This window comes from Humulus lupulus, chromosome 8, assembly GCF_963169125.1.
Source record: "Humulus lupulus chromosome 8, drHumLupu1.1, whole genome shotgun sequence".
NCBI lineage: Eukaryota > Viridiplantae > Streptophyta > Magnoliopsida > Rosales > Cannabaceae > Humulus > Humulus lupulus.
This window is the reverse complement of record NC_084800.1, coordinates 9,158,909-9,178,810: the sequence shown is the minus strand read 5'-3', so window position 1 is coordinate 9,178,810 and position 19,902 is coordinate 9,158,909. Positions and strand designations below refer to the sequence as shown.

The following is a 19,902-nucleotide window of genomic DNA, read 5'->3' as shown; positions in this document are numbered from 1 at the left end:
TCTTTTTTTAAATTATTATAGACTTTAATCTAGTTTTGATAATTTTTTATAAAATTACCTCCGACATTCCAGATCGCTGGATATTGTTAGATAACTGGTCAAAATTTTAAACAAAGGCTATTTTACAAAAAATTATCAAAACTAGACCACAACACAGAATAATTCTAAAAAATAAAATTTTCACCAATTACTATTAGTATTTGATTTAGTAATTTGTTAAGCATAATGCATATTAAGTGTAGAAAGTATATGAAGAATACTTTATTAAGTGTAGGAAGCTTGTCAAATCTAAGTAGTGACTTTCTTAAAATCTCATATCCTTTCTATGATCTTAAATTTGATCAAATAACTCAAAACGACTGACAAAAAAAGAACTCAAACGACAACTATTGTAAAAATCGATATCAACGATCTTAAATGCTTTTAGGAAATTCAACACGAACGACAACGATTGAGGTGTCGTCAGCTCCTTGTTCGAGACTATTTAATTTATTTAATTTTTTTTAAGAAATGTTTATCTATATCCATATAGTACCATACAAAAGTGACATATCCTTACGCACTTACACCTGCGTGCGCACGTGTACATTCAAGGAGAGAAGAAGTAGTGTTGAGTTGAGTTGCTAATAATATATATATCCATATATTTAAAAAAAAATAATGAGTTGATAATTGACGTTCCAAGTTTGTCGAAACGGCATCGTTTTGAGGACTCTTATCTTTTCCCTCTCCTAACCCAAACGAAACAACAACATTAATCAAAACGATCTAGGGCTTGAAGTCGTTTTGTGTTTAGTCGTCTGCAGAGAAACAAAGTCCAAACTCCCCAAACCCAAAGAACGAACCAACGAACCAACCGACCTATAATATAACAGCGGCCTCATTCGCGCTCGATTCTCCTCCCAAAGAATCTCCCTTTAACAGATTTTACTTTTTCAGATTAGTCTCGTCAGTTTCAGTTCATCCTCACTAACCATGCCAGCCGAAGGTTAGTGGTCCCTATTGCTCTCACTACATTCGAAAGTTTTTCCTTTCCTTTCTTTCTTTCTTTCTTTTTTTTGTTCAACTCATAAATTTGAATTATGACCCGTTATATTGAGATTCTTGGATATCTTTTTTTCTTTTCATGAATTGGGTATTTGGAATCTGCTTTGTAGACACGAATAATAGTTCTGGGTATTTTGTTTGAATGAGGAAATTTCGAGTAATTATTATGTGTTTTTTACTGTTGAGTTATGTTGGATAAGAAAAAAAAAAGTGGAATGGTTCATAGAATATGAGTTTCATATCTTTGTAGCTTGGAAATTTGTGTTAGGTTTATGTATAGTTGTCATGCAATCAATTTTTGTTTAACTGTCGTTTGGAGTTGGTTTTGGATCCTTCTTATAAAAAGTTTATGGGGTCGCACTCATACATTTGGCTGCAGACATGAACCGTCGGAAAGAGAGATTGATAGATGAATCTAAGAAGATTGTGGACAACATAAATGCAATGACTTTTGCAAACTTAAATGATCAACAAGTGCATTCCCTGATGACGATGAGAGAAATAGCACGTGGAATTGCTAATAACAGAGTTGAAAAGGTATGTGAGAGCCACTAGATTATGGTTTTATTTATTGTACTTTTCATGGTTTACCTTTGTGAATTCCGATTTTTATTTTGATTTGTACAGGTTACTAAGAGTGATGTGAAAAAGGCATTATCCTTCAGTATTGAAAAGATGGTAATTGACTTTTCTACTAAAGTTATTCATTTATTTATCTGCTTTGGTTTGGTTTGGTTTTGTTTGGCTTACAGTACAAGAATTGGGCAGGTGGGATCATGCAAGGATGTCAATAACATTTTAAGTAGAATACCTTGTGATGGTATGGATGACGAGCAGACTCAGTCAGTGTCACGAATGAAAGAAATTGTTTCAATGATTGTTACAAGACGAGCTAAAATTTCATCGACTCAACGTGAACTTATTGAATCAGTATGGTAGCCAGAATGTCATTTTGACATTTCTTTATGTACCAATTGCATTTCTTTATGTACCAAGCTGAATATTTATTTTAATTGTAATGCAAATATTATAGGTCAGTGGAGTAGACGCAGAGACTGTGGAGAGTAAGATGGGTGGGGCCTTGATCCCAGCAAACAGGGATATAGGTATTGGAGGGCTTCAAAGAAGATTATTTGAAAATGAGGTGCTGGACGTGGGAGCTCAGGCAAGAAATAATGACAGCCAGAATGAGGAGAGGGACAGTGTTATGAATGAGCCCACAGCCTTAGGTAATGGAGATGTGCCGCTTGGAGAGCAACAAATTGTAATGCTTGTTGATGGAGCAGAGACTGCTAGCAATGAGGTGCAGATTGGTCAGGTAGAAGGGATGATGTTTGATGACGTACAATTGGTGGTGGAAATTGATGATTTACAACCTGAAGATGGTCGGAATGATCTGATGGAAGTAGATGAGTTAAGAGCCCAAGATGGTAATTACGAGATGGTAGAAGCTGATAGGTTAAGAACTGATACTAGTCAGAATGCGATGGTGGAAGTCGATGAGTTAAGAATTGAAGATGGTCATATTGAGATGGAGGAAGCTGATGAGTTAAGAGGTGAACAGGGTAGGAGTGAGATGGCGGAATTTGTTGAGCTAAGAACTGATGAGATGGAGGCTGATGGGTTAAGAACTGATGAGCAGAATGATATGCAAAAAAACTTCAGTGAGACATCTGAACCAAAAAATAAAGATAATCAGAATAAAGCGTCACTCTCACCCTTTCGACTACCTATTGCATGGCCCCCAGATGGGAAAATAACCTTAGACTGGGTGAAAAATATGATGACTGCATTTGAGCGGTCTTCAAAGAGGGACCCACCATCAGAGTTTTGGTCTCGCATGCCGCTTGCTGTGGTGGATAAATTATTAAATGCTGCTTCAAGTATTCTATCCAAGGAACCAAATTGTGTGGCAGTTGATTGCCAAGGAGAAGATTCTAGGGTTGCTGTAGTGGGTGATGTTAATGGACAATTCCACGATCTACTCAATATTTTAAAAATTGTTGGGCTGCCCTCTGAGAAGCAATTTTATGTTTTTAATGGAAATTATGTAGACAGAGGAGCATGGGGCTTAGAGGTGTTTCTGATCTTGTTGGCTTGGAAGGTAAGATAAACGCAATGATAATTGTATGGGTTTTTCTGCATGGTAGTTTGTTGTTACTCCAATTCTGAAAGAAATTTGGAATGCTATGTTCATAAATCATTACATAATGCATACTCTCGCTTTCTTTGAACTTAGTGATTCTTACTTACCTACTTTTTGGTCAAGTAGATTGGAAATACCTTTCTTTTCTTAAATGTATTTAAGTGATAAGATGTTAAGCTTGGTGCATTCTGTACAGTTTCAGTTTCATGGGGTTAGCTATTTGATTATTGAAAAGATTTAGACAAGCATTCTTTTTATGCTTACATAAATTATTCCACTGGTAGGTGGAAAGTTCCATGCTCTAATGAGTAGTTTCTCCTTAATGGTTTTGTTTGATGTATATAGATATGTAGGTATTATATCGTTACATTTATAATTATAGGTGTTCTTATTGTATGCTTAGGTTTTGATGCCCAATAGAGTTTATCTGCTACGAGGAAATCATGAGACCAAATTTAGTACATCGATATACGGTTTTGAGCAAGAGGTGAAAACCAAGTTTGGTGATCAAGGTGAAATGGTCTACAAGAATTGTGTGGAATGCTTTAAAGATCTCCCTTTGGCCTCAATTATAGCAGGTTGTGTGTACACCACTCATGGAGGTCTTTTCCGAAGCACACGTACTGGACCTGTACGAAGGTCTAAGAGAAAGAGGGCACAAAATGTGGAGCTAGGCTCTTTAGAAGACTTGTCTAAAGTGAATAGACTTCTTATAGATGCTCCAGATGGAGGTCCAAATGCATTATTGGGTGATGTGCTATGGTCAAATCCATCGATGGAAGATGGTCTATTTGAGAGTGTAAATCAAGGAATGGGTCTATCTTGGGGTCCTGATTGCACCGAGGCTTTCTTGAAACAATCAAATTTAAAGGTAATATTTCTTGTATACTGTCCTTAAATTAAATATATTTTGTTTAATTTCATTGGATTATAAGTGACATTTGAGACATTTTGCCTCTACATTGCATATTACTTATCTACAAATTAAACCACCAAAATAACAGTTTTTAAAACATATTGTCAATGTATGCATTTCTTTATTTATATTGATAATGAGTTTGTTGGATTTTTTTTTTCAAACAAATGGCTTACAAACGCACGTAATCAATTAATAAGTATTTAGCAAGAGATGAGCAACTTACTATTACTTTACTATATCTATATTATTGCTTCCAAATCCTCATTTATAGTTTTCAATCGTGGCTTAATCATGTGGATAATTTAGTTTTGCTTAGGAGGTACCTTGAAGAGTCTTTGATGCAAAGATTGATTTTCCTGATCGTGTTGCTTAACAGTTGATCATAAGATCTCATGAAGGCCCTGATGCAAGAGCTGGTCAAGATGATTTTGGAGACATGCTAAGCGGGTACAGTATGGATCATGATGGAGAATCAGGGACACTGTACACTTTATTTAGTGCTCCAGATTACCCACAGGTATTTTCTTATATCTTCTTGCATCTTTGGTGTCTTTCTTCCACAAATTTCTTACATTACCTGATTTGGGAGAATGTTGTTATTCATGTATAGAATAAACTTCAGGTGTTAACAGTGGTGCAGAAGGTTGCTTATCCTCACAATTTATTTTGAAACTTACAGTTTGGCGAAACGAAATATAACAATGAAGGAGCATATGCTATACTGAAGCCTCCAAATTTTGAAAGTCCATCTTTCCACTCTTTCAAAGCCATAGAAAGACCAGAGGTTTGAACTTAAAACACATTGTCCAAATAATATTACCAATTGCGTGGGGGCATTAAAAGCAGAATAGGGAAGAGATTAGAGCTCTGCTAGTGTGTGTGTATTTCTCCTGATAAATTCTTACAAAATTTGTATGATTGGCACTATTCACTGTCTGTACTTTTCACAGGTGCATGGACAGACTACAACAGATCGTTCATCTTCATCTCGAAGTACTTTTCCTCCTTGGATAAGCCCTAAGGTCGACTTTGAGGCATTGGGCATTTCTAATCCTCCTTCATGGAGTGTTCCTTTGGCAGATGATATAGGTGGCATGCAAGTTGTCCAAATTCCTAGGGCCCCTACGGTAGAAGGACTGCCTCTACCATCAAATTTGCAGGTAAATACAATTCTTTGAGCTACTCATTCTATCAGTGTTATTAACTTAACAGAGGTTCTAAAAGTCGAGGATTTTAATACAGGAGCCTCATAAGGCTGCTTTTGAGTATCTCTTTGAGCTTATCGCTGCACTGAAGCATATGATTTCAACTAGAGTGAGTTTATCATTTACTTTCTTCATGTTTTTATCATTCAAAATGTAGACATTGGTGTTTATTGTCATAATAATCACTACTATTATTCTTATATCATATATATAATATTCTCAATAGCAGCAGACTGAGGCTGGGGTTCAAAAGTCAGCTGAGGGGTGTGTTCCAAATGAAGGGCAAGGGCAAAACGTGGAGGTCAACTTGAATCAAGCTGTGAGAGGGGATGCTCCAGATGAAAGCCAAGAGCAAAACTACGAGGTTAATTTTAAGCAAGCTGAGGAAGGAAGTACTCAAGTTGAAAGCCAAGGGCAAAACAATGAGGCCAGCTTGAAGCAAGCTAAAAAAGGAAGTGTTCCATATGAAAGCCAAGGGCAAAACTACGAGGTCAGCTTAAAGCAATCTGAGAAAGGTTGTGCTCCAGATGAAAGCCTAGGGCAAAACAATGAGGCCAGCTTGAAGCAAGCTAAGAAAGGAAGTGCTCCATATGAAAGCCAAGGGCAAAACTACGAGGTCAGCTTGAAGCAATCTGAGAAAGGTTGTGCTCCAGATGAAAGCCAAGGGCAAAATTACGAGGTCAGCTTGAAGCAATCTGAGAAAGGAAGTGCTCCAGATGAAAGCCAAGGGCAAAACTATGAGGTCAACTTGAAGCAAGCAGTGGAAGCAAGTACTCCATATGAAAGCCAAGGGCAATACAATGAGGTCAACTTGATGCAAGTAGAGGAAGGAAATACTCCATATAAAAGCCAAGGGCAAAACAATGTGGCCAACTTGAAGCAAGCAGGGGAAAGAGGTACCCGAGATGAAAGCCAAGGGCAAAATTATGAGGTGAACTTGAAGCAACCAGTGGAAGAAAGTACTGCAGATGAAAGCCAAGGGAAAAACAATGAGGTCAAAGCAGTGGAAGAAAAAAGTACTCCAGATGAAAGCCAAAGGCGAAACAATGATGTCAATTTGATGCAAGCAGTGGAGGAAAGTACTCCATGTGAAAGCCAAGGGCAAAACAATGAGGAAGAAGGTACTCAAGATAAAAGCCAAGGACAAAACAATGAGGCCAACTTGATGCAAGCAGAGGAAGTAAGTACTAAAAATGATAGGCAAGGACATAGTATTCCAGTTAAAAGCAAATGTCAAAGTAATAATGAGTTCAACTTGAAGCAAGCAGAGGAAGGAAGTGTTCCAGAAGAAAGCCACGGGCAAAGTAGCCAGATTAACATTAAGCCAGCTGAGAATGCCTAACATATCAAAACTTGTGAGACTCGAGGAATCTTTGCTAATTTGTTCAAAGATTGTTTTTTGGTCTTATACATCTTATCTTATGAAAAGAAAAGTGATTACTTTTCAGTGAGAGGAGAATCAGCATGTGAATTACGTCCTGCCGTCTTAAGTCATGCCATGTAATTAATGATGATGGTACGCAACCAATTGAGCAAATTAATTGTAGAAATGACACAGTATCGCCAAAATAGACAACCAATTACTACAATAACTTGTTCAGAGGCGTGATTGTTCTTTCTTGTACATTCTACAACCTTTTATCTTAGTGATTTATTGTTCAGAAAGGTTGTGTTACACTGACGGGTCCACTAAATAAGTTTCCATTCATACAATCACTAATTCGAAGTAAAGCCTACAATATCACAATCTAGGGAGGATGATCTCTAATTAAAGATCATGATCCTACAACTTGAGCGTGTTTGCCATACAAAATAAAATGCTAACATTCACTATAACAGATTAACATGATGAAGCATTCGGATATTTTCATTTACTCCATTGTTAGTCCTCTCTACTGTTGGAATCATCTGACCTTTTACGTTTGGCAGCACTCTTGCGTCTACCCTTTCGTGCTTCTCCAACAATCTCTGTCAAACAGTTATGCACCGAGCTCTTAATCTCGTTAAGCAACTTCTTATCTCGAGAATCCATCCGATCAATTGACACTGACTCTGCTATGCTAGCAATTTCCTTCATGGCAGCAACCTGTAAAAAATAGTTGAATAACATCCAAGTATATCCCAGTAAATAAATGACTACTAAAATTCAAAGGGCATAATTTTGTGTCAACTCACAGTTCTCTGAAATTCAGATTCTAGTGATTCAGGTCTTCCTAAAAATCTTCGGGTAATTTTTTCATACCACTGCATGTACTCGCTTTCATCCACATCATCACCACTTTCCACAATGAGAAGTTTACGTTCCAACCACTCCTTTAACTCTGCTTGCAATTTAACTTTGGCTTCAGATTCTACATCATTTGTCAAATCTTTTCCAGGACCTGGGGTCCTAATTTTTTTCTCCCAACGCTTGACTTTCTCTGGGATTGATTGTGGCAAACCAAATTGCCTTAAACAGCGATCTGGCATATGTTTTTCTGCTTTGTCAAAGCATATCAGCATAGTCTTTGATCTTCTCAGGTCTAAATTATCCTTTATATGTTCTGGGACTACCGAAAAATCTAAATCTTTGTAGGGAAGCCACTGAACCTGCATTTGTTATCAACGATTCAAATTTTGGTAAAATCCTGAACAAATAAAATCCATATATAGTTAAGTGGGTCATCTCTTCACGTACATCACAAGGTGCAAGAGAATCTAAGGCCTTGCGATAGGCAACTATATTGGATGTTGATCTTGATCCACTTTGTCTTCCTTTCCACCTAAGTGCAAATGGAAATCTACCACTTGTATCTTCATTGATCTTTGGTCGGCCAAGATTAAGGTGATAGTAACTCCAACACTAAAGAGAACAATATAAAATCGTTACAAAGAAGGTATATATTTTATGGCCTTCTAACATTTACAACAAACTGCAGAACCCATCTCATGCAAATGAAGGGAAAAAAATATAATAGTTAACTTAGTTACCTGAACTAAAGTCAAAGAACCGCTAATGGTGCCTTGAGATTTGAGAGAAGCATTGCCAAGAGTTCTGTACAGGAATGCTAATGCTGCTGCTCCCCATGCATATTTTCCTGCTTCTTCAAAATTTTCAAACAACGGAAGATACATGATAGAGACTTTGTTCCCAGTTGTTGTGGAAAATACTGTGCTGCCAACAAGATACAGAAGATAAGCCCGTGTATAACGCTCAATCACTTCAGGGGATGCATCCTCAGGACATTTAGAAAAGGACTCTTTCAACCAAGTTAGCTTCAACATTCCACCATTCAGGTCCTCTGGTGCTTTCCCTAGAAGAGATTCACAAACTGAGCTGGGTGTGTTTGATGAAGCACCAATAACAGGTTTTCCATCAATTGCCAACCCAAGAATCAGGCCTACATCTTCAAGAGTTATAGTCATCTCCCCAACAGGAAAGTGAAATGTATTTGTTTCTCTTCTCCACCTCTCAACAAGGGCTGAGATGAGTGAATTATCAAGAGAAAACGAGGGAATCACTCTAAGGTACCCAAATCCAGTCTTCTCAACCAACTCAATTTGTTGAGGGGTGAGTTTCCATTGTTCCAGCATTGAAGTGTGCTCATGACATCTAAGCACGCCTCGCTCCTTCAAATGTAGTAATCAGTTTAAACCACAAATAGAAACATGCGGTATTTTTTATTTTTTTAATAAAGAAATAAAGGGTAAAAGCAAACTTTAACTTCTATCCAACCTGCCCATCCCAAACTGCTGAAGAAACATGACTATCTTGATCATAGAGCACAGATTTATCAGTTGGTCCTGGATCCGCAATAGTTGTCATTTAAGCTGATGAAAAGTACAATGGAAGGGGCAAACATCAACATTAGATTCATTGGTTACTGTACTTTTTGTTTTCTTCCTTTATGTCAAGTTACTAGTTGTAAAATCTCTGATCCAGTAATAAATGACAGCCGTGGAGGGAAAGTAAATAAAATCTTGGTAATTGACATAGTGAGCCATGATAAGCTAAGCTCAAGACACAACTAGATTAAGGAACATACTTTAGGGATCTCAAACATATTTCGACGACCTGAATTCTCAAACCATACAACTGGACACTCATACAGTCATTCAATATAATAATGAATCTCATCACCAGAAACATATGATTACGCAAATACCTAAAGTCACTAACTTTAAATATTTTTTCCATTCCCAACTGTTTTAAATCAGAAGTTGAAATATGTATCCAATATCTAAAATAGCCCCTAGAGTTCAAGGCCGGAGCTGTTAAGGATCTAGCGGGGAGATGCGCCTCACTGTATTTTGTCAAAATTGTTTTAATAGACATGTAAGGATGGGTCTTTACAATTACAAATCTCCACACACATGTATGTGTAAAGAAAAAAAAATCCTTCCCAGAAACAAAAAGCAAAATAATTCATAAATTGTGATTTAAAAACAAAAAGATATAATCTTTATGATTCATTTGGGTAATCAACTCTACCAAAATTTTGACTTCATATCTGTTATAGAGAAAATGGTACCCCGGATTTCAATTTCACTAACGTGAATCTAAGCTCAGCACTGCATTCCTAAAATGTCTAGTCAAAACAAAAATAGAAATGAAAAATAAAGAGTAAGTAAAATAAGATACCTGACGGCGATGAAGGGTAAAGGACGGCGAGGTGGATTGGCCGGAGGGGCCAAGTGGAGCGGTGGCCGAGAGATAATTTAGGGTTTTTTCTTTCGTGAATTTAAAATAGAAACAATAGATTTGCCGGACGAAGCAAGCAGATTCTTTGGGTTCAGCCGACGATGAAATTGAAAAGAGTAAGAGAAGAAGATAAATGCAGATTTTTTAAGTTTCCTTCCCGTCGATTTGAGTCGAGGGAGTAATATTTATTAAATATAAATAAATAAGTGTAATTTTTTTGCGCTCGAGTTTCAATTCATAAATTTTTGGTTTTTTTTAGGGAATTTTTTTTTTGGATTTTATCCAATTCGCTGAACTCTTGCTTTGCTTGCATCAACGAGTTCACATTCTATTCTATTATAATTTATTTTAGGAGTAAATTATTTTGTGCCAATTAAAAATTTGATGGAAAAAATATTTATATATAAAAAAAATGTATATTTAACTTTTTATTTTACAGGCGATTTATTAATTTTAAAGGAATATTTTAAATATTTAACCGAATTTATATTTAAAACTACTTAAAAATAAATATTTATTAATTATATTAATATAAATTTAAATATTATAAAATATTTAATGAAAGACTAAATATTTAATAATTATATTAATATAAATTTAAATTCAAATGCTATATAAAATATTATTATGATATGAATATATAGTAATAAATTATATTAATATAAATTTAAATATTATAAAATATCATTATAATAATAATATATAATGCATAATCTTAAATTTTATTAAAAAATTATTATTTATACATAAAAAAATATAATATTTTTTTATTTGACCTAGATATATATATCGAATAACAATAAATATTATATATATAAATATAGTGTGTATATAAATAGTATGATTGTGTGAAATTAGAATAATATTTATCTTTTATCAATAATAAAAAACTTTATTCTTCAATTATTAAGGTGTATTTGAATAATATAATGAATGTTTTATATCTTAAATATGATAGTTTATGATCTAAAATATTATCATATTATATATATATTTAAAAAATTACTACATTTTTTTAGGATTAAATATATAATAAATAATTAATAAAATTTTAAAATATATGATTAGAAAATTATTATGACTTATTAATTTTTTTTTTTTGAATTTATCTAACTTATTTAAACGACTTCAAACAAGTATTAAAAACAATTAAAAAAATATTAAATCTAACTATTAAACGATAATTTATGTATAATACATATTTTTTTCAATAGTTTTGTCACAAGTTTTTTATTTATTTTAATAAAATTTGAGTCTCAAACTTATGTTTTGTTCTGTTCATATAAACAAACAATGAAATATGTTTTTATGATTTGTGGATTTGAGAAATCTTGATAACGTATTTAATAATCACTAAAGAAAGAAATGAGTTGGTTAGTTAGTGTTGCAGGAAGTAATATTATATTAATTATTAATTTCCTTTGAGCAATAATTAAATGAAAATAAAAAAATTTACTAAAAAAAATGAAAATAAAAAATTAAAGTATTAATGCTAGGTTCGGTTCATAAGATCATTTTATTTGTGTTGCTCAATGTTTATTTTCTTTCCAAATATGTTATTGATCTGGTTCATATTTTTTTATCTTTCTATTACAAAAATATTTATTCAAATATCCTTAGATAACTACTTACTTATTTTGGTATATTTGCTATGATTTTATATATCGCTCATTCACTTTCAATTTTTATTTAGGAGTAAAAAATATATATTTAAAAAAATCAAATTAATTAAAGACTTATGATATATTATTGAAATGTATAAACTATTTCAAATATATAAATATCAAAATGTTATAATAAGATGACATTTTAATTAATACAATACAAAATGTTTAATTTAATATGTGCTGTAAATTACGAATAAAACAGTTTGAAAAAAAATTGAAATTCTAACCCACATTGTATTATGATGGTAGAAAAAAAAATATCTTCAACTCACAACCAAAAAAAATAAATTAAATTAAGTACATAACAATATAACATAGAGTAACTTAGGACAATTTTCATAGTTAATAAAATAATTTGCTCATGTTTAGGTTTTACAGTATGTTCATAATTTAAAATCTTCAAATTCAATGCTATAATTTTTTTTAATATTTTAGTTTCAATGTTATTTGTCTGTGATTTTAGTTTTGACAAAATGATTATTATATTGGGATGTGTTTGTGAATTAATGTATGTTTGAGTTGAAAGAAAATATGTTATTAAGGTCATTATTTATAATTTTTTTAATATATATATAAAAAAAAACTGGCCGATCATTTTCTATTAGTATTGCTACAAATTTATAATTAGGATAATGTTTCCTTACGCTAATTTATATAACACAAATATAATATTTTATAAAAATAAAATAAAGTTGCCTATTCATACATTTGATGAATGAGGTTGCTCGTCCACCTAAGAGCATCTTTAGTGCTGATGCTAGAGGAGGTGTCATAGTTATTTGTGGGTCCCCATAATAAATTGTGTTACATTCAAATTTAGAGATTAAGTAAACAATCTCGAAATGTAAGCTACTAAAAGTATAGGTCCAAAATAAATGAATTTCTACATTATATTTGCGGGCAATTATCATGAAATGTCATAGTCACGTCATCAATGTTCAAGCATGAGTTGCAGGCTCATGGGCATTAACCTTTTCAGAAGGATGAGCTCGACAGACTTTGTGAGTGAAGATGAGGTGACAACTGGAAAGATGATCTCGAGGCTACGAGTCATCTCGAAGGCGCATTGAAGGAATGTTTAAGCTTGATGACGTATTAACCACACGGAAAAGTTGTTGAGAATGCATGATTGTAACTTCCCTAAATTGGGGGAAGATATTCTTGTGACCAGGTTTATAAATAGTCTGAATCTGGTCATTTGTATTGACACACAGATATTGTCAAAAATTAGCAACGAAATAAAAGAGAATACTAAAATATTAAGATTTAAAAAGTTTTGGCAATCTTAAAAAGTGACACGGCTGTTGTAAATGCTCTAGCGTCTCAGAGTTGCACAATTAATTTTTTTTTGATGAAATATAAATTTTATGAGAAATGCTAAATACACTCTATATAATAATTTTTTGTATTATCTTAAATCATTAAATGATATATGGATTATACTAATAATTTAAAAAATATTAAAATATAAAAATTGAATAATATTCGTGTATCATGTAAGAATTAAAAAGAGTAGAATACAATAAAAAATTTACTTAGCTATCCTCTGATTCTGTTACCTTGTCATTGTTGTGAGTCGCATTTAGAAATTATGGATGATAATAACACTTTTTTTTTTTTTGTATACAATAACACCCTTTTTTTTTAATATATTAAAAAAAAATTGATTTGGAGAGTGAGCGCGAAAGGACATGAATGGAATGCAAAATTGAATGTTGAAGCAATTACGACCACCAATGCTCTGTCACGAGAAGCGATAAAAGGTTGGCGTTTTGTCGTTTGTTTTCTTCTCTTCCTCTGAAAATCTCCCATTTATCCACACGTGCTCATCACGTGCTATCCATATTGTTCTGTTGTTGTAAAAAAATAAAATAAAGTAATAAATCATAATTATTTTTCTTTTGGGGGTAAATTCTTCCACTTCCATGGAGATCGAAGGCCAAGATGGAACCAAAGTTGCCCTTGAGAATGACCACAAGACCGTGTTTGGGAGAGGTTTTGGGTTCAGTACGGACGACCGAACAGTCTCTCGTCGTCACGTCGCTCTCGAAGTTAAACCGGAGTCAACCCGTTCGGAGCCTAGGGTTTGGTTTGAGGTGCTGGGGAGGAACCCTGTTTGGGTTTGGAGCGAGGAAGATGAGGAAGTTAGGGTTTTCAGAAGGTCGGAGAAGGGCGAGTTGGCCGCAGGGGATTGGTTCTGCGTGTCTGGGAAGGGACCCATTTGGTTCAAACTGAGAAAAATTCGGGTTGAAGATGGAGAGAAGAAGAGGGTTTTGGAGGGTGAGAGTGAATTGATGGAGAGTTTGGGAAGCGGGTCGAAATTTGAGAGTTTTGATGTTTCAGGCATTGATCCTGTTAAAGGTTTGGCCTCTAAACTATATTGCTTAAAGCCATAGTGATTGCTAAGCCAAAAAAAAAAATTCAAACCTTGAACGATTTGTGGTATAATTTGTGTTAGTGACATTTTGTGAACTGCTTTCAAACTTGTTTTCTATGCCAAATCAACAATCATCGAAATTCTGATACTGGATAATCTAAAATCGTTGTTCTTTTGACTTTTTTTTTTCCCTTTCTTTCTTCAATGAAATGATGACGAAAGAGTTAAATTTTGCATGTGTGGTATGGATGCGAGTTATGTTTCGACTGCTATAAAGCATCGGTTGGTAATTGATTAGAAACTGAGGAAATGAAATTTTGAAGTATTTGCATAAGCTTTGTCTTTCCTCGAAGCTTTAGATAAGCTCCTTTTTTAATGGTTAATTCCATACAAGTTCCTTGTGGTGATGATTTTAAATTCTTCTTGGAATGTGCAGAGTTTGGTTTTGTTGTGATGGGGCATGAGTTTGACCTCTATCCCAAGCACATGATCCGTGATGTGAAGAACTGGGACTGGTTTATTGAGGAAGACAGGAATGATAGTGGTGACGATGATGATGATGACTTTGAGAACAAAAAGAAAAAGAGAGTGGGGAAGAAGAGGAAAAAGAAGGAAGAAAATGAGGATGATGATTGGACGGGTGAGACTGAAGATGATAATGACATGGTTGTTTCCAATGTGGGAAAAGTTAATAATAGGCCAAAATACTCTACAAGATCGAAGGATCGTGACAAATCACCTCACAAGGACACTCAAGGCAGTGAAAAGTCTCGATTGAAGAAGATTGACAGAGATGACGACGATGATGAAACACTTGGAGGGTTTATTGCTGGTGATGATGAATTGGACCAAGAAGAAGAAACAAGCGGAAACGACGAAGAAGAGGAAGAATTTGACGATGACGAAGAATAGGATGGTGGTGAGTAATGGATATATATATTGAAGAGTATTTTACTTTTACTCGGTGTCTTTTTATGATGTAATGTATGTTTTTTGCGGTGCTCTTTTGCCTGGTGTTTACCTCGTCATTTCAACTTATCTTCTGTTTACCGACTCCTTTGTCGTGTCTTGAATATATTATCTTTCTTTACTTCTTTTTAGTTATTATGAGTAATGGTAAGGATCAGTGGTACCCAACCAACACTTGACTTGAATGGTGTAAGTTGGCATCACTTCCACATATTTCAATTTAAAATATAATTATAAAATCTGATACCGAATTGTGCCTTGTAGCAATTCACAATTATTATAGGTTGTACTTGTAGTATCCAGATACAGAATTATGTCCCAAAGAATATTAACGAGCTAAAACTTAATTTTTATTATTTGTACAAACTACAAAACAAAATAGAATTAGAATGACTTAATAAATTCAGTTCATATGTTGGTAACATTTAATGTATGCATTAAAATTATTAAGTTCCTTTAGTAGATGAAATTGAATGGAATTATTTTACAAAATACTTTTTCACTTTTAATCTTATTTCGTAAAATTTAGGAATAGCTATTTCGTAAGAATGATTAATTATATGTAATTTGTCAAATAAAATTTAGGAATAATAGTTTTATTAAACCAAGCACCGCCTCATTTTATTGTCTTCAGAAAAGGTTGTTATAATCAAACCTATAACCATAGCTTATAATTTCGAGATATATTCACAATAATTGTGTAAGAATTTCCAATATCATATTTGGGGGAATTAGGATTTTAAACTTTAATCAAATTTTAGCTAGCAAAAAATGATTATTTACATAAAGTGTTCTGTGCAAGTATTTTTAGCATTGTTATTCTCATGACTTAAAATGTAAAATTAACATGTTTTGTCAATTACAATATTTTAGCTTAGACATAAAGATATGATAGATTTTTTTTTTTTGAAGAATGAAGATATTATTGATTTACAACTTTGTATTTGAGGAAAGAAATAGCTTACATAAATTTATTTGAGAAGCAATTTATTATTATTATTATTATCATGGTTTCACTATAAGAAGGAATTTTCTAGGTTGGGATTCGGAACTTCATAGTAAAGTAGGAGGAAAGTAGTTTTTTGTTTTCAGTGTAAGAAAACGTTGTGATTAGGTGAGGAATTTAATCAACATTATAATTTAGGAAAATCTTTGGATTGTTTCATATGCCATACGCGGGGAAAAACGTGGAAGAAATCTTCATATTTCCACATATGCATGAATTTATTTAGTTATTTTTTCAAAATACAATTATACAAAAAATATCCATAAGATTTGGATGTAAATTTCTTTGTCACTCGCTCTCAACCCCAATGCTTGGCCAGGGGATGGTAGAAGAAGCCCGTGGGAAATTTCAGCCTCGGTGAGCCATGTTATTAAAGCTTTAATATCTCTTCAAAGAGAAGCAACTAACCTCTTTGTGATTTGAAAAAGCTGAGTTGAAAAGCTCCGATGTCTTCAATGGGTTCTGAACTTGATCAGTGCGAAGATGGTGCACGCACTGTGGAGCTTTCAACTGGCTCCAATTTTTCGGCTTCAGGGTCAGTCAGTAAGGGTTTTATGAATTTTTATTGTTGAAGATCTAGCTTTCAAAATAAAAGGGTGCCAGCTTTTAAGTGCAGAACAAGGTTCCCTTTTTTTGTTTGTTAATTAATAGTATTGGTTTATTTTTTTGGTTATGTTGCAGAAAACTTTTCGTTGGAGGCGTTTCTTTGAGAACAAGCGAAGGTAATTGGTTTAGATTTATGTATTTATTCCTTGTTCGTGATTATATTGGAAGTAATGCCCAGTTTTTTCCTTAGGACATGTTTGTATATCTTGAATTATTTGAGGTTACCATTTGAATGAGATGTGCGAAAATTTTCAACATTGTTGTTAGAAAAGAAAGAAAGAAAAACTGAAAAATTCAAACTCCACTCTGTCCAACCCTATAAAAGATTTAGTTGCTTTTAAATATAGATTCTGTGACCAAAATATTGAAGAACATTATTTCGATTTCATTCCTATCGATTTGATGGTGATTTGTTTTTCAGCCCAGTTTACTGAATACTTTCGCCGGTTTGGAATTATAACAGACGCTGTCATAATACCCAACAAGCACTCTAGGAAGCCTAGGGGTTTTGGGTTTGTGACATTTGCTAATCCAGCTGATGCTGACAAGGTTCTTGAACAAGAAGACCATGTCATCAATGATAGAAAGGTAATAAACAATGTCTATTCTGGAATTTTCATTCACTTGTTGATCCTGGTCACCAGCTTTAGTTATCTCTTTCCACTCTGTTGGTAACGAAAGTACTTCTATATCATCAGGTGGATGTCAAAAGGGCATTACCGGCTGGCAACAACCAGATTTTTGTTGGTGGATTACCGCAGCTTTTAACCAGTGGTGCTGTGTTGTTGATCCTTAGCTTCTTTGTGTTTATGCTTTGTGATTAGTAGCTTCTCCTTCTTTTTCACCATAGTAACATACTGCAGATGAATTGGGGGGCTATTTTTCTGAGTATGGTGTCGTTGACAGTCGGATCATACCCGATCATAAGAGTGGGCGATCTAGATGTTTTGGGTTCGTTACCTTTGAGAATGAAGATGCTGTTCAACAAATCTTATCGAAGGGTAAAATGCAAGAAATTGGAGGAAAAAAGGTATAATAATGTTATGAGATATATACTTTATTACTTATTGTTTGTTTTAATATTTGTTTTTTTAAAAAAAAGGGATGTTTTAATACTAATTTAAGCTACTCTTATTTAATAAAAGTACATTTGCAGCAATAAGCAATAATATCTATGTACTTGTATTTGTTGTACTTTTTTATGTAAAAATTTTGTAACTCATTTGTGCACTAGTTAATCCCTGCATTATGTCTCGTTAAAGTATGACTTTGAGGTTTATGTATTAATTTCTGATTGGCTAGAAATAGTTAAATATATGAAAAATAAATTAATTGAAAAAAAACTATAAAAATTATTTTTTTTTAAAAAAAAAACGTAAAAAATAAGGGTCTGATTGGTATCCTATTGGGATCCAATTTTATGTTTTTAAATACTTAAAATTAGTTGGACCCATTATAATTAGTGATTGATAGTTTATTTTTGAAAATCAAATTTAAATCTGTATCCAAAATTTGTTAAGGAAAATTGAAAACGAGAATTTTCTCGGTTTTGTGAAATTATTTTCTAAAATCTCACATATTCAGTTTCTGTTATATTTTCAAATTTAATACAAATTACAGATTCAGTTTTTTAAAACTAAAAAACAGTTTACTAACATTGAACCAATCACATTTTCAGAAACATGTTTTTAGTCACGAAATTCAGATTTTCATTTCAGAATCCCACTTTTCAAAAGTACAGTTTTCTAATCGCCAACCAATCATACCCTAAAGTTCTCAACTTCAACCTCAACTCCCCCGACCCCCGATTCCCATCTCTCCTCGACCGTTCAACCCGCCAAGCTCCTCCGACCCCCTAGAACCTAGATGCACTCCCTTTCCCAGAGCCAAAACCACACGCAGGGCTGGACCTACATGACAAGGAACGCAACTCCAGTAAGTAACAGTAGATATTATTACCGCAACTACATAAGTATTATTGCCACAAATTTCCTTTTAATAAACATCAAAATATTATCGTGTATTTGACAAATCAATGCGAAAACATACCCTTTCAAACAAATTTATTTTCAGCATATTTTAAAACAAATTTTAATTCTAATTTGATAAAGATTAAAATGTATATTTAATAATAAAAAATATTTAAATAATTTTAATAAACTAAAAAAATTATTATTATTTTATTAAGAAAAAATCAATAAAAATTATTGTGTCTTAAATTTAGGTTTAATATTAATTAAAACGATTTGAATATTTTTTATTCTCAAATTTATATTTTATTTTTTTAGAAAATTATGATTAAAATTTGTTTTTCTTAAATATTTTACATTATTAAAATATAGATATTTTGACAACATTGAAAACTAATCAATAAATATTATGTGAAGGGTATGTTTTTTGTATTATCTTGTTGTCAAATTTATTAATATTTTGGTATGTATTAAAGGAGAGAAAAATTAGCTGGTACTTAGCAGAGAAGAAAATAGTATAATCCCTAATATTATTTATAAGAAGGTAACTGCTATGAAGAAAAAATTGAATTACAGTTTACTTTTTTCATAGGTGGAGGTAAAAAGAGTTGAACCCAAAATGGGTGGCAATAAGTACAGCAACAATGATTTTGCTGGTGGTCAGTATCAGTACAGCAGTGAAATGCCACAACAAGTCTATACTTATGACGCTTACAGTAACTTTAGAAATTATGCTGGTATAAGTGGCTATGGAGGATACTTATTTGGAATTGGATATGGAACATATCTACCATATCCACCTATGATGCACGACTGTGTTGGTCTTGGTGGTGCTTATTATGGCGTGTACTGTAGTTGTGGTGGCACTTCTGCTTATGGCTGCTGCAATATCTCTGGAAACGCATGTGGTAATCCTCGAAGTTCCTATTGAATATGACCAACCTCGTATGATCTACGGCTGGGAAATATGATCCTAATAAGTGACCAAGAGTGATTTACAACTGTACATACCTTCCAAGAAGTAAAACAAATTACCAACTAAATAGGAGGAAAATAAACTAAAGAAATTTTTTTATTGTTTTTATTTTTTTATATAAGGAATTCATTTGCTGCATGTTCTAAGGTAATAACTAAGGTAGGGCAGGAAGTAAAATTCATGTAATAACTCTTCAATTTACTCATTTCTGTAACTTGATTTCTATCATGACTATAATGATATGTGTGCACAAAATACCTACTAAAACATTAGTCAATTTTTTTGCTGTCTAATATTTTAATGCATATTTTGTGTTCACCTATCATTATTCTT

The 19,902-nt window shown here is 33.2% G+C and overlaps 3 protein-coding genes across 6 annotated transcripts; 2 read left to right on the top strand and 1 right to left on the bottom strand.

Annotated features, from left to right (window-relative positions):
• The first annotated feature begins 747 nt into the window (after window positions 1-747).
• Window positions 748-6,768, top strand: LOC133794484 (uncharacterized). Of its 2 annotated transcripts, none has more exons than XM_062231724.1 (11): window positions 748-988; window positions 1,427-1,584; window positions 1,675-1,725; window positions 1,816-1,977; window positions 2,081-3,151; window positions 3,597-4,064; window positions 4,489-4,629; window positions 4,792-4,896; window positions 5,063-5,272; window positions 5,355-5,426; window positions 5,547-6,768. In XM_062231724.1, exons 1-11 carry the CDS (start codon window positions 976-978, stop codon window positions 6,657-6,659), a joined length of 3,564 nt encoding a protein of 1,187 aa, XP_062087708.1. In that variant the 5' UTR covers window positions 748-975; the 3' UTR covers window positions 6,660-6,768. The 2 variants fall into 2 exon arrangements, with proteins under 2 accessions (XP_062087708.1, XP_062087707.1); XM_062231723.1 differs by having other exon boundaries at window positions 5,544-6,768.
• A 109-nt stretch (window positions 6,769-6,877) lies between these two features.
• Window positions 6,878-10,289, bottom strand: LOC133794485 (protein MAIN-LIKE 2-like). Its single transcript, XM_062231725.1, has 6 exons — window positions 9,939-10,289; window positions 9,033-9,127; window positions 8,288-8,926; window positions 7,995-8,159; window positions 7,493-7,906; window positions 6,878-7,403 (listed from the first exon to the last, which is right to left on the bottom strand). The coding sequence occupies exons 2-6, from the start codon at window positions 9,120-9,122 to the stop codon at window positions 7,200-7,202; spliced, it is 1,512 nt and encodes a 503-aa protein (XP_062087709.1). The 5' UTR covers window positions 9,123-9,127; window positions 9,939-10,289; the 3' UTR covers window positions 6,878-7,199.
• A 3,236-nt stretch (window positions 10,290-13,525) lies between these two features.
• Window positions 13,526-19,846, top strand: LOC133794483 (heterogeneous nuclear ribonucleoprotein 1). 3 transcript variants are annotated; one of them, XM_062231720.1, is made up of 6 exons: window positions 13,526-14,026; window positions 14,479-14,961; window positions 16,337-16,552; window positions 16,699-16,739; window positions 17,050-17,211; window positions 17,322-17,810. In XM_062231720.1, the coding sequence occupies exons 1-2, from the start codon at window positions 13,591-13,593 to the stop codon at window positions 14,952-14,954; spliced, it is 912 nt and encodes a 303-aa protein (XP_062087704.1). In that variant the 5' UTR covers window positions 13,526-13,590; the 3' UTR covers window positions 14,955-14,961; window positions 16,337-16,552; window positions 16,699-16,739; window positions 17,050-17,211; window positions 17,322-17,810. The 3 variants fall into 3 exon arrangements, with proteins under 3 accessions (XP_062087704.1, XP_062087706.1, XP_062087705.1); XM_062231722.1 differs by lacking the exons at window positions 13,526-14,026; window positions 14,479-14,961 and adding an exon at window positions 19,186-19,846 and having other exon boundaries at window positions 16,338-16,552; window positions 17,087-17,211; window positions 17,322-17,397; window positions 17,487-17,653; XM_062231721.1 differs by lacking the exons at window positions 13,526-14,026; window positions 14,479-14,961 and adding an exon at window positions 19,186-19,846 and having other exon boundaries at window positions 16,338-16,552; window positions 17,045-17,211; window positions 17,322-17,397; window positions 17,487-17,653.
• Window positions 19,847-19,902: the final 56 nt, after the last annotated feature.